The sequence below is a fragment of the Eptesicus fuscus genome, chromosome 5, assembly GCF_027574615.1.
Source record: "Eptesicus fuscus isolate TK198812 chromosome 5, DD_ASM_mEF_20220401, whole genome shotgun sequence".
NCBI classification, from domain to species: Eukaryota; Metazoa; Chordata; class Mammalia; order Chiroptera; family Vespertilionidae; genus Eptesicus; species Eptesicus fuscus.
Genome location: NC_072477.1, coordinates 100563408 through 100578153, shown reverse-complemented (window position 1 = coordinate 100578153; position 14746 = coordinate 100563408). Strand labels below are relative to the sequence as shown.

The 14746-nt window shown below is 40.0% G+C and overlaps 1 protein-coding gene across 2 annotated transcripts in view; it reads right to left on the bottom strand.

Annotated features, from left to right (window-relative positions):
* The window catches only part of LOC114227992 (coiled-coil domain-containing protein 7-like), a 245064-nt gene that overhangs the window by 220120 nt on the left and 10198 nt on the right, over positions 1-14746 (bottom strand). For both annotated transcript variants that reach the window (XM_054716617.1, XM_054716618.1), the window contains exons 4-5: positions 13623-13706; positions 9162-9245 (exon numbers count right to left, since the gene is read on the bottom strand). In XM_054716617.1, coding sequence (XP_054572592.1) covers positions 9162-9245; positions 13623-13706 — 168 coding nt within the window. The remainder of the gene's footprint in view (positions 1-9161; positions 9246-13622; positions 13707-14746) is intronic.

Here is a 14746-nt window from a genome sequence, read left to right as displayed (position 1 = left end):
GATTAAAACAGCAGGAAGTGGAAAATGACAGTACTGAATACACCTATGATATAAAGTTATGTGTTATGCTTTTTTATATATAAGTGTGTGGCCTCTGAAGAAGCTAAATAAAGAATAGGAAGTATATATTTACAACATTCTTTTATATTAGTCTCACAATTTTTATTCTGCTGCATTTGTTTTTCATTTGCTCCTGCGCATTGGAGGTTACATCTGCTGTAGCATCTTACTGAAGTACATTGTGACTCCCACACTTCTCCTTTGTGCTGCTACGTAGAATGTATTCCTTTTCCACATTTTATAGGCAAGAAATATAATAATCATTTTGATTATGCAATTGCATTTTGAATCAATTATAGAGACAAAAGATGCATTCAAGCAGTCATTTGGAATTACTTAATCCCTTGAACCCATGCTCCTTTAAAGGAGTGAATTAAATTATTGCATTTAGTCAATTGATTTCAACATAAACAACTGTCCTAATTGTTACTGTTAAGGCAGGTCTGCTGGCAAACAGATGCCTTGTTTTGTTTTGTTGTGTTTTTTTTTTAATTTTGGATTCTGATTTTGTCACCTTCACTTTGAAAGATAGCTTGGCTTGGCTGGTGCCATTTTGGGGCTCAGCCAATCTGGTATCCAGATGACCTAATAAATTCATAATTATTTACCCCTAAAAAAAGAAAGAGAGAAAGATAGTTTGTCCAGATATAGCCTTCTTTGTGACAGTGTTTTTCATTAGCCCTTTAAATATGCCAGCCCACTGCTTTCAGGCCTCGCCATTTTGTGATGTCAAGGCAGCTCTTCATCTTACCAGGTTTCTCTTTTCCATGATGAGTTTTTTGCCATTTGTGGATTTTATGATTTTTATCCTTCATAACTTTCACCAAGATGGGTCTTGTGTAGATTTCACTTTACTTATTCTACTTAGGTTTTATCGAGCTTGGATGTGCAGATGGATTGTTATCATTTAACTAGTGGCCCAGTGCATGAAATTCGTGCATGGAGGGAGGGGTTCCCTCAGCCCAGCTTGCACCCTATCCAATCGGGGACCCCTTCAGGGATGTTCCACTGCTGGTTTAGGCCTGATTTCTGTGGGACATTCCAACAGTTGCACATCCCTCTCACAATCTGGGACCACTGGCTCTTAACTGCTCACTGGCCTGCCTACCTGATCACCCCTAATTGCCTCTGCCTGCCTGCCTGATCACCACTAACCCCTCTGCCTGCCTGCCTGATTGCCCCTTACCACCTCTGCCTGCCTGCCTGATCATCCCTAACTGCTCCCCTGCTGGACTGATTGCCCCTAACTGCCTCTGCCTTACCCCGCACCCAGGACCCAGGCTTCCCTCCTCTGGCCAGCCACAGGCTCCCAGAACCCAGGCCGGATTCACCCAGGCTGCCCGCAGCCACAGGAGACCACGGGCAGGCAGTTTCGCCCAGGCTGCAGCCGCAGGCACCCGGAACCACAGGGTATGCAGCTTGTCCCTCTCCTGGGCCAGAGGTGCAGGCACAGCTGCTGGCACCTGGGACCTTGGAGCGGGTGGCTTGTCCCTCTCTCAGGCTGCAGCCTGGCTGGTGCCCATTCCTTTCTCCTTAGTGTTGAGTGTCTGAGCCATTATGGTGTGATGGCATGAGGGCGTGATGACTATTTGCATATTAGCTCTTTATTACATAGGATTTTAACTTGTCATGGTCTATCTTCAAGAGGATATTATACCACTTCACATCTTGTATAGAAACTTCATTGTAACAAAATTTCATTTTTCCCGGGCAATCTTTGGGCTATTGTTGTTATGTATTTTACTTTCACAGATGTTATAAAACTGACATTACATTATTATTTGTTTAAATAGTTAATTATCTTTAAATATATTTAAATAATAAGAAACTTTTATTATATTTTTTCCTATGCATTTACTGTCTTTGGTGTTTCCCATTTCTTGGCATAGATCGTTATTTGTATCTGGCAAAATTTTATTTCTGCTTGCAGGACTTCTTCTAACATTTCTTACACTACAAATCTGCTGGTGAGAAAAATTCAATCTTTTATACATGAAAAATATATTTTAACTATTTAAAAATATTTTACTCAGTCTAGAATTATAAATTGAGAGGATTTTCCCCCATTGTGAGTACTTTAATGATGTTGCTATACTATCTTCTCCCTTACACTGTTTCTGATGAGAAATCTTTTGTAATCCTTATGTTTATTCCTGTGTATAGTGTGTCTCTTTTCTTCTGACTACCTAAAAGATTTTTCTTTTCAGAATTGGTGTTGAGCAATGTGATTTTTATGTGTCTTGATGTAGCTTTCTTTATGTCCTGTGATTGCTATTCACTGAGCTTTTTTGATCTGTGGGTTTACATTTTTTACTATATTTTGCTAAATTTGGAAATTTTTGAATCATTCTTTCTTCAGATGATTATATATTACGAGTTCAGGTCTCTAGAGGGGGCTGGGGAGGAAGAGGAGTGAACCAAATCATAGGATCAGAACCTCAGCAGGCAATTGAGTACGGGGATGGCCAGCAGAGTCACCCTGCAGTGGCCAGTTCATGACCAGCTGCCTGAGACTGGCTCATTCCTGGGCTGGGGAGTTTTATGCATCTGCTCTGTGCTGCCCAGAAGTGTGGTGCCTGTTGGGGCTGTGCATAGCTTATGGGGAAGGTGCGGCCTGGGGAGTTGGAGCCTTGATCATGCGCAGTAACCAGATCTGGGCATTGGGAATGTGACCAGTTCTCTGCGCCCTGAGTCACCACACTGTTGTGTCCCTGAAGCAGTTATGATGCCTTCTTCCATCACGGTCCCCTAAGCTCACAGCGATGGAGGTGTGCTGTCATAGATTTGGATGAAGGGAACATAGAAGACCCCTGTGTGATAGCAGGTGCCATGTATTTTACTGTTGGCTGGGGAGGCAGTTGGTGTGGGTTTGCATGAAGCGCTCACAGTCACAGCTTTGGAAGCCTCTTTCTTAGTTTTTGAGAGAGCTCAATGGTGAGGAAATGCAGGTCTCATCCTGCATTGCAGTTCCTGTGGGAAGCCTCGTCGTTGGGGGTGTCAGAGGTGTTGGCCAGGAGCACCTGCGGCAGAGCGACACCCTTCTCCTATAACCTCTTCGCAGGCGGACTGGTCGCTGGATGCCTGGGAACTGCTCAGTGAATCCCTGCTGTCTCACAGAGCTCTCTGAGCAGCAGTCCATCTTCCACAGGAAAAAAGGTGTGTGATTGTGTACAGTCACTGCCCGGTCCCCTGCCCCAGACATGTTCTCCCACTTGGTTCGCAGAGGTCATACAATTATTGTCCAGAATTCCCTTGTTTAACAAAGAAAGTTAAGTTCCCATTGAGGCCCTGGTTAGAAAGGGAGGGGGTTGGGGAGAGGTGGAGGAGCTGAGCTGCCTCTTCCCTGCTTGTCGAAAGGCATGGAGCATGAGGCATGACCTCCAGCCTGCTCACCTGCCCTGGGAGGCTTCTTCCAAAGAGACCTTGAAGGCCGGGCTCTGCTCCTGTGTCCTGGTGGGTCTGAAAAGCAGGAGGCAGAGCCATGCTCTCACCTGGGCCTCGGGGCAGCGGCCTCCTGGTTCTCAGTAGAGATGGTGGCCCTGGGGTCTGACCACTCCGCAGTTGTTGGAACCCCATGTAGGAGCCCCTGGGAGGCAGATACAGCGGGAAAACCATTGACCTTGTTGCCCGAGTGATGATGCCAGCATCCTGCCCGGCCACTATGGGCACCTTCATCTTTGTCGTGAAGTGATGGTTAATTTGCATATTCCCTCTTTATTAGATACGATATATATGTTTGAAAATATTAAACCATTATTTCTTCCAATGCTTTTTCTGCTCTGTTTTATTTGTTCTACTTTTACTCTTCCCATTATTTTAAGAGTAGAAATTCTTCTGATAATTCCATTCTATTCCTGAGCCCCTCTAGAGAATTTTACCTTACAGTTATTGGAATTTCAATACCAAAATCATGTGTTTTTCTTTTCATATGTCATTCTGTCTCACTATTGATAGTTTTATTCAGTGAGAACTTACCACATATATTTTGTTCTCTTTTAACCCTTTGCACTCGCTTGCTTTTTTCTCGAGCTGCTACCGTTGCTAACCGTGTCGAGTCACACTCGACATCCGAGTGCAAAAGGTTAAATATGGGGTTCCTCACACAAAGAGTTTTTGTAGTCTGCTTTTCTCTTGTAGAGAGTTCATACTACTCTACCATTGTATGACTCATGCATTTTTGTGATAATCTGGGTAGTATGTTCCCCTCCCTCATTTTAAGGCTTGTAGTCATTGTGTGTGCGGTAATTTATTGAGTGATGAGTCTAGATGATTTCATATTTTACTGACGTGTCCATCCCTGCAGTGTGAAGCTTCTAGGGTTGTTCCTGTGAGGGAATGAACTTGAGCATGAACACCTCACCTCTGGATGACTGGTGTTTTGAAAGCCTCTCTTTTACTGTCTCCTTCCCTGATTACTCTCTTAAACTGCCCATTTCCTTTTCTACCATGTGAAAGATGGTGACAAAGTGTTAGCCACTGCTCTGCCAGGACAGGAAGCAATAATTTATACTTTAAACTGTATTAAAAAGAGAAAAACTAAAGTATGCACCATCACCTGAGATATTAGAAATTTGCCTAATAGTGTAATTACATGGAGGGTACTCATAAACAATGCAATATATATTTTCTAAATTCTTCTTTTAATACCTTTCATTTGGTAGCTTTTCTGCAGTTGCAAATACAAAGCAATTAATGATTTGGGTCTGATTAAGAAAGTGAGTAAAATGGCATTTTAAAGGCTACCATTGAGCACATTCCAAACTGACACTATCGTTGGATATTTGTGGATCACTTTAAAGAGATTAGTTCTAAAACATAAATTATGTATCTAGGGAGGAGAAAATGGCAGCTGAACAGGCAGACCTGTGAACACAGAATAGTCCAAAATTGGGGACTATAAAAAGGGACACAATAAAAGCAATCCAGAGAGAGGTCATAGCACTACAGGCTTACCTCAAAAAACAAGAAAAACTGGTAATAAGTTAGCTAACACTACAACTTAAAGAATTAGAAAGAAAGAAATAAAAAGGAAAACAAGAAAAGCCCAGAACAAGTGGAAGGAAGGAAATAATAACGATCAGAGCAGAAATAAATGACATAGAGACAACAACAATAAACACACACAAAAAAACAAAAAAAACCAAAAGATCAATAAAACCAAGAACTGATTCTTCAAAAGGATAAACAAGACTGATAAATCTCTAGCCAGACTCACCAGGAAACAAAAGAAGAGGACCCAAATAAACAAAATCAGAAAAGAAAAAGGTGAAGTACCATTGAGCACATTCCAAACTGACACTAACAAGTAATCCTACAGAAATACAAAGGATCATAAAACAATACTATGAATGACTTTACTCCCACAAATGGGACAACCTGGATGAAATGGACATATTCCTAGAAACCTACAATCTTGCAAAACTCAATCAAGAAGAATCAGAATACCTGAATAGGACAATACCGTACTTTCCGGTGTATAAGACGACTGGGCGTATAAGATTTTTCTGGGTTAAAAAGTCATTTTACACGCTGGAAAATATGGCATATTGGACTATATTGATGGGATTAGATATAATGGATTAGATATATTGGACTACCATATTTTCCGGTGTATAAGACGACTTTTTAACCCAGGAAAATCTTATATGCCTAGTCGTTTTATATGCTGGAAAATATGGTAACTAATGATGAAATAGAAGCAGTAAGAACAAAACAAAAACAAACAAACAAAAAAACAACCTCAGCAAACAAAAGACTGTTTCACAGGGGAATTTTACCAAACATTCAAAGAACTATAACACCTATCCTCCTCAAATTATTCTGAAAAATTCAAGAGGAAGGAACATTTCCAAACATTTTTCATGAGAGTAGCATTACCCTAACTCCAAAACCAGATAAAGAACAACAAAATAAAAAGAAATAGAGAGAGAGAGAGAGAGAGAGAGAGAGAGAGAGAGAGAGAGAGAGAAAGTACAGGCCAATATCACTGATGAACATAGATACTAAAATCTTTAACAAAATTTTAGCAAATAGGATCCAGCTATACATTAAAAATATCATACATCATGACCAATTGGGATTTATTCCAGGGGTACAAGGTTGTTACAATATTCACAAATAAAAAAATGTGATGCAGTACATTAACAGATTGCAAGACAAAAATCAAATGAATATATCAATCGCTGCAGGAAATGCATGTGACAAAGTCCAACACCTTTTTTGATAAGAACTCTCAGCAATCTGGGAATAGAGGGATTATACCTCAACATAATAAAAGCCATATATGACAAACCTACAGCCAACATCATACTCAATGGGAAAAGACTAAAACCATCTCCATAAAGAACATGAACAAGACAGGGATGACCTCTTTCATCACTCTTGTTCAATATAGTTCTGGAAGTCCTGGTGATCAGACAAGAAAGAGAAACAAAAGGCATTCAAATTGGAAAGGAGGCAGTAAAACTCTTATTCTTCGCAGTTGACATGATACTGTAGGGTTTGATGAAAATCCTAAAGACTCCATCAAAGAACTACTAGATTTAATAAACAGATATAGAAAGGTAGCACTATACAAAATTAACACCCAAAAATCCACAGCATTTTTATATACCAATAAGTGAACTCTCAGAAAGATAAACTAAAAAAACAATCCCATTTACCATTGCAACAAAATTTAAGATACTTAGGAATAAACTTAACCAAGGAGGTAAAAAACTTATATGCCGAAAACTATAGGACATTGAAAAAGGAGATAGAGGAAAATATAAACAACTGGAAGAATATATCATGTTCATGGGTTGGTAGAATCAATATCATTAAAATTTCCATACTACCCAAAGCAATCTATAGATTCAAAGCAATCCCTATTAAAATACCAATGGCTTATTTCACAAATCTGGAATGAACAAAACACAAACATTTAAATGGGACCAAAAAAGACCCTAAATAGCAGCAACAATCTTGAGAAAGAAGAACAAAGTTAGAGGAATCACAATACCAGATATCAAGTTATACTTAAAGCTACTGTGCTCAAAATAGCCTGTATGGGCACAAGAACAAATATATAGATCAATAAAACAGAACAGAGAACCGAGAAATTGACCCAAGCCACTATGCTCAATTAATATTTTACAAAAGAGGCTAGAGCATACATTGGAGTAGAGACAGTCTCTTCAATAATTGGTGTTGGGAAAATTGAACAGGTACATGCAAAAATATGAAACTAGACCACCATCCTACACCATACACTAGAATAAACTCAAAATGTAAGACATGAAACCATGAAAGTCTTAGAAGAAACCATTGGCACCAAAATCTCAGACATCTCTAGTAGCAATACATTTACACATACATCTCCTAGGACAGTGGTCGGCAAATTCATTAGTCAACAGAGCCAAATATCAACAGTACAATGATTGAAATTTCCTTTAGAAACCAAATTTTTTAAACTTAAACTTCTTCTAACGCCATTTCTTTAAAATAGACTTGCCGAGGCCGTGGTATTTTATCGAAGAGCCACACTCAAGGGGTCAAAGAGCCACATGTGGCTCGCGAGCCGCGGTTTGCCAACCATGGTCCTAGGACAATGGAAACTAAGCAGAAAAAAACAAATGAGACTACATCAAAATAAAAAGCTTCTGCTGAAACCGGCTTGGCTCAGTGGATAGAGCGTCAGCTTTCAGACTCAAGGGTCCCAGGTTCGATTCCGGTCAAGGGCATGTACTTTGGTTGCGGGCACATCCCCAGTGGGGGGTGTGCAGAAGGCAGCTGAGCGATGTTTCTCTCTCATCGATGTTTCTAAATCTCTATCCTTCTCAATTCCTCTCTGTAAAAAATCAATAAAATATAAAAAAAATAAAATAAATAAAAATAAAAAGCTTCTGCAGTAAAAAAGAAACTACCAACAAAATAACAAGAGAGCACACTACAGGGGAGTACATATTTGCCATTAATACATCCATTAAGGGATTCATCTCCAAAATATAGAGGAACTTAATAAAAGGAAGACAAACCAGCCAATTAAAAAATGGGCAAGGGACCTAAATATACACTTCTCCAAAGTGGATGTGCAGAAAACCAACAGACATATGAAAAAATTGCTCAAAGTGACTAATCTGAGAGATGAAAATCAAAATGACAATGAGGTACCACCTCACACCTGACATAATGGCTATCATCAACAAATCAATTAACGATGAGTGTTGGCCAGATTGTGGAGAAAAGGGAACCCTAGTACACTGCTGGTGGGAAAGCAGACTGGTACGACCATTATGGGAAACAGTATGGAGTTTCCTCAAAAAATTAAACATGGAACTTCCATTTGACCCAGTGATCCCACTTCTAGGAATATATCCTAAGAAACCCGACTCATCATAAAGAATATATATATATGCCTATGTTCATAGCTGCATAATTTACAATAGCTAAGATTTGGAAACAGCCTGAGTACCCATCACTCAGCAGATGAGTTTATAAAAAAAACTGTGGTACATTTACACAATGAAATACTACACAGCAATAAAAAAGAAAGAACTCTTACCATTTGCAACAGCATGGATGAATCTGGAGAGTATTATGCTAAGTGAAATAAGCCAGTCAGTGAAAGATATGTATCACATGATATCACTCATATGTGTAATCTAATGAACCAAGAAAACTGATGAACAAAAATATATCCAGAGACACAGAAACATGAACAGACTGTAGACCCTCAGAGGGAAGGCAGGTGAGGGTGGGTGGGAAGAGATCAACCAATGAACTTGTATGGATATTTGAATAACCAGCAAACACAGATAGTGGGATGGTCAGGAAATGGGTGGTGGGGGTTAGGGGGTGCAGGAAGTGGGCTGGAAGATGTTCCTGGGGAGAAAAGGAGGACCCATGTAATACTTTCAAAAATAAAGTTTTAAAAAAATAAAGTAAAATAAAATCACCTCATAAGCAATAATAATAATAATAATAATAATAATAAACATTCTAGGTAAAAATATGTATCTAATTATCCTATTATGTAAAATAGCATATAGGCATTGTGGTTATTGAAGGTCCAAAATCAAATAAACTTATCTGAAGATAAATAGACATATTCTTGTTCTTACCAGCATGGTGCATTGATTGTATTTTGACTTCTCCCTTTGTTATACCTCTCCCGAAAGTACTTGGTAAGTGCTCTGTATCAGTCTCTATAAAAATAAGCAGTTTTAAATCAGTTTTATAAGGCAAATATTAAACTACTAGAGGCCCGGTGCACAACATTCGTACACTTGGGGAGGGTCCCTTAGCCTGGCCTGCACCCTCTAGCAGTCCAGGAGCCCTGGGAGCATGTCCGACTGATGGCTTAGTGGGCCTAAGTCATCAGTCAGACATCCTTAGCATTGCCTTGGAGGCGGGAGAGGTTCCCACCTCTGCTGCTGTGCTCACCAGCCGTGAGCCTGGCTTCTGGCGAAGTGGCGGTCCCCTGTGGGAGCAAACTGACCACCAGGGGGGAGCTCCTGCGTTGAGTGCCTGCCCCCTGGTGGTCAGCGCATATCATAGTGACTGGTCATTCCACCATTCGGTCATTTGCATATTAGCGTTTTATTATGAAGGATACACTGTAGATGAGGTCTCCTAGAACCATAAGAAATGCAAAAAATTCACTGTTAACTGTTAACTCATTCTCAAATTGCCCCCACTTAAAATCAATCCCCCTACCCCCGCTGTGGGGCGTGTGCTGCAACTTGGGAACCACTGGGCTTGAGAGTTTTCCTCTCCGAGCTTCATTTCTGAATACAAACCCATATACCACAGGAATTGTAATCTCTTCTCTGCCTAGCTCACTGGGTTGTCATGAGGAGGTTCTGAGCTAATAAACCCAGAAATGTTTCATCAAGCAAGTGATGTCTAAACTGGAAGGGATTGTTATTTTTAAGCCCACAGGTACCCTCACAGGTAGCAGGTGCTGATTAGGGGAGGAGGGCATGATTGTTTCCTGGGACTGTAGCTATGGAAGCTTTGCAGAAGATTCCGCAGTCTTTGGAGGGGCAGGCTCTGGCCAACAGCCCTGTAGTGGTGGTCATCCTGGAGGTGCTGGAGGGAAGCAGGGAGTTAGGGGGGCATAAAGGGGCAGTGAGGCTGAAGAGGGAGTAACTGTCAAACCTTTCCACTTGGCGCCATTCTTTAAATTGTACGTGGCTGTTTCACAGCTGTACCTTATCAGGGTGGGGCTCCAATCTCCTGGAGCGGGGTGGGGCCTGGGCCAGGGCTGAACTAGGCGGGCTAGGAGGGCGGCTTTAGCCATGCCCCCATCGAGGTTCAGTGCGCTTTTGCTGTGGAGACAGCACTGCTGCTGTCGAGGGTTAGGGGGGGAGGGTCTGATCCTGGGGGGTGGCTCAGGCCTGCTTCCACCTGGGCCTGGAATTGTAGGGAGGAGAGGCGTGCCTGCCCAGGCAGAGGGGGCCCCATAGTGGTGGGCCACGGGCCCTGGGTGCCTCTGGGGCGCTGACAGGTGGTCACCAATGTGCTATTGTTGTGGGTGCCCCTGGCGGGGGTGGCGGGGGAAGAGATCGGGAGTCGGAGGTGTGGGCTGCAGCTACTACCCCCGAGTCTGGGTCTTCTCCCTGTTCAGCCAGCCTCCCCATCCCCACCGGGGACAGGGGCTGGGGTAGAGTGTTTGTCGGTCCCACAAGGGGGTGCGGGGGCTGGGGTAGGGTGTCCATGCAGGGGGATTGGAAAAGCTCCCCGTGGCCACTTCCTCTTCCTTCTTTGCAGTCAGGGCTCCTATCAGGTGCTCTCCTCAGACCCCAGGAAACTTGGCTCCAGCCACCCACCCCCTGCTGGGCATGCATCAATATGCAAATCGGTCGTTACTGAGACACTGTAATGGCAATTAGCATATTACCTCTTTATATGTATAGATGTGTGTTGATTTGTGTATGTGTTGTTTTCTGTGTGTAAGTGTGTTTGTGTAGTACTCACCTTATATTAGCCTTTTTTTTCTCATAGGAAAAGGATTATACTGAAATGTATGTGTTTTCAAATAAACACCTTAGAATTGTTAGAGTGATTAACTATTAGATAAGTCTCATTGTTCTGAGGCTTTTACATGTTCAGTGATTTGACCAAGGTGACATACCCAGCTAATGACAAAATTCAATCACAAACTGATGTCTCATAATTCATTAACTGGGTGTTTTCTCATAAGATACAAATTATTTTGCAAATTCAAATCATCCTAGAGAGCTGACCTTAATAACTTAATTTTCATGTGTAAAAAAGCAACACATTCCTATTGCAAGGATAAATCTAGTAGGTCCAAACAGTTTTCCCAAGTTCAGATTGCAAACAATGATCTTCATAGTCACAGAATCCTACTGTGAGGCAGAAATACTTAGACTTGTCCATGAATATATTCATGTCCTCATCCTCTTTTTGTTATGTAAGTGTAAAGCAGTTAGGCATCAGCTAGCCTTGGAAAAGAATAACAGGTAATTTGTGGACAGAGGTGAAGTTTATGCCGTCTCAAGTCTTATAAGAATGTAAATCTTCTAGGTGGGGAGGGAAAATAGGTAATTTGCAGTAATGTGAGCATTGGTATTGTGTCCCTTTCCACATGACTCTTTGGGGATTCTCCCCTTTTGCTGGATTTGGAAACTACTTTCTATAATGTTTTTAAATTTAGTTTTAAACTCTGCATCATTCAGAAAGCATAATTTGAATGGTGACTCCACATTACCTACTCTATAAAGTTTTTTGGGCAAAACAAACAAATAAATAAAATAAAATAAAATGGTTCCAAATCAAATGAACTGAGATGGAAACTTGCCACGATGTAGACATCAGAGACTGGAAGCCTTGTTTTAATGAAATGACTGAGCCCATGAATATCACCATGGTAGTATAAACATACCACCACAATAATCTAAGCAGAGATGAAATTAAGAAGGTGCTACATTAGCAAAGACAAAGACATACTGGATTGGGCAGAAAAACTTTGCCACAGTAAGTTATGACATTTGTGAAAGTAACATCAGTTATAGTAATACATGACTGGACAACCTTAGCAGACATGTGTAATTCCTTGGTTTTCCTACAAAAAAATACAATTAGAAGAATTGATTCATTTGTATTGAGAGAAAAACAATATTGGTAATCATAAAGGCAATGAGAATAGCCCTTGAGGGGTGAATTGCTTGAACACTGTGAGAACAATGCACAGATGACAGTACATCAGCTTATAACATAGTTTTCTGAATGTTTTGGCCCATAGTTAAGACCTACCATTCAAGAAAAAAAAAATCTTTTCAAAATGTTGATGCAAATTCACAAGGCACTTGGTCACCCAAGTGCTCTGATGGAGATGGCCAGTGAGATTGATTAATGGTATTTTACACCAGCTAACACTACATCCATTCTAAAGCACATGGGTGAAGGAAGTAATGCTGAGTTATTTCAAGTCTTATTATATGAGAAGAGCATTTAAAAATGTCATAGCTACCATACATAGTAATTGCTCCAATGGATCTGGGTAAAGTAAGTTGTAAACCTTTAAGACATGACCCACTTTGAACTATGCCATTAACTAAACCTGTGATTCACAAGGGCGGTCAAAATATCAATAGTAACAGGAGTTTGAAAGAAATTGATTCAAACCCTCCTGAATGACTTTGAAAAGTTTAAGTTTTCCATCAAGAAAATAACTGGTGAAGTGGTGGAAAAGAGAACTAGAATAATATGTGGAACCTGAAGAACTGGAGCCTGGATTTTTGCTGCGATCTCATGATAAAAGTTTGATGAAGAGCACCTTCTAAAGGCTGATCAAAGAAAGTGGTTTCATGAGATTGAATTGACTCTTAGAAAACAAACAAACAAAAAGATGCTGGGAAGAATGTTATATTGACAACAAATAATTTTTTAGAAGATTACCTAAACTTAGCTGATAAAGAAGTGGCAGGTTTTAAGAGTACCTACCCCACTTTTAAAAGACGTTCTACTGCGGGTATAGTGCTATAAGTCAGCACTGAATGTTACAGAGAACTCACCCTGAACAGAAGAGTCAGTTCATTTGGCAAACTCATTTGTGATCTTATGTTAAGAAATTGCCAAGCTACACAACCTTTGGCAACTATCAGTCTGATCCATCAGTAGCCATCAACGTTGGGTTAAGCAAAGAGATCACAACTCACTGAAGACTCAGATGATTACTAGCAGTTTGAAGCCATAAAATATTTTTAAGTAAAGATATGTATTATTTCCTTTTGTAGATAAAATACTATTGCACACAGGGTAGACTACGATATAGTGTACTCACCACTATTGTACACTCTTGGAAACCCAAAATTTCATGTGCTTGTTTTTGTGCTAGTCACTGTATTGCAATGCTCTGGAACCAAACCCAAAACATGTCCAAAGTATGCCTGTACTTCACGAAATAAGTTAATTAAAGGACAATATTCATCAAAACTTTTCTCGATGTAATAGTAACTTATAGGTACTTTAGTTCTTTAAGTTTCACACTTAATTCAACTCAAAATAATATAAATAAACCTGAAATATTTTATTTTTAAAATTTTTCTTCTTACCAAAGAGTTCCAATGATTGTGTCTTGAGTTGTGCCTTTATTGTGCCACGTGCAGTTGCATCTTTTGAGGGTTCTGCATTAGCTCCTATAGAAACAAACAGACTTCAAAACTCATCATTTACATACTAATCATTTACATGAGAATATATATGTTTCTAAGAGTGTGTGTATGCTGAGTGTAACTAGCATGTTTTATTGTATAGAAAAGCATTTTATTAAAATATATGGATTGTAGCTTCACAGAAACTTAAATTGGAACCGATGGAGCGAGGATATCAGCCATATTATGGTTATGATCAGAGACTTTTAGTGACTTGTCCAAAACCAAATATCAAGTTAATGACAAAATTGATATACATTTTAGAAGCTATGCCACATAATTCCTTAAACAGTGCTCATTCCATACAAATTATATGCATCCTTTTTCTTTAGGGATGTACCTTATGAATAAGAACTTCACTTCACTGTTTGTGTGTTTCTTTTCTGTTTCTGTTTTTTTGTTTGTTTTTTTTTGCTTTGTTTTTGTTATTGGTGTTTTTACCACAGGAGAAGTTACAAATCATAAACTTTATAGTCACATAAACTTACTGTGAGCAGAAATGTTTTGACTCACCAAGGAAAATTTTAATTCCCCTTTAGGTTCTGTATCTGTAAGCCATGTAGATATCAGTGATTAAGACAATAAAAAGACATTGTTTGGATTGAGAAAAATAATCCTGAAGATCCTTTGGCATGGAGAGCTTGTGATGTGCAGGAGGAAAGGGTTAAGTTTGCAGCAGTACCATGGTACTGGTTGGATCCATTTTCACTGGAGTTTTCAGATGATTCAAAGTTTTTCCTACAATTAACAATTATGTTTGTCCAGTGACATAAAAATGCAAGAAATATACTAAAGAGAAATTAGTTTTATGGAAGGGATAAATTGGATTGGTGAACTACAGTGGACTTCGGGGCCAACAATTTATGGGGTTTTGGAATTCAGTTCTAGTGGACCCTGCAAGTGTACTTAGAAACATCTCATGGTCCTGACACTGCACAGCAGACCTCTTGCTTTGATGAAATGCCTGAGCCCAGGAAGAAATATAAAAGGTTGCACTATGACTCTGCCAGCCAACACATACCATG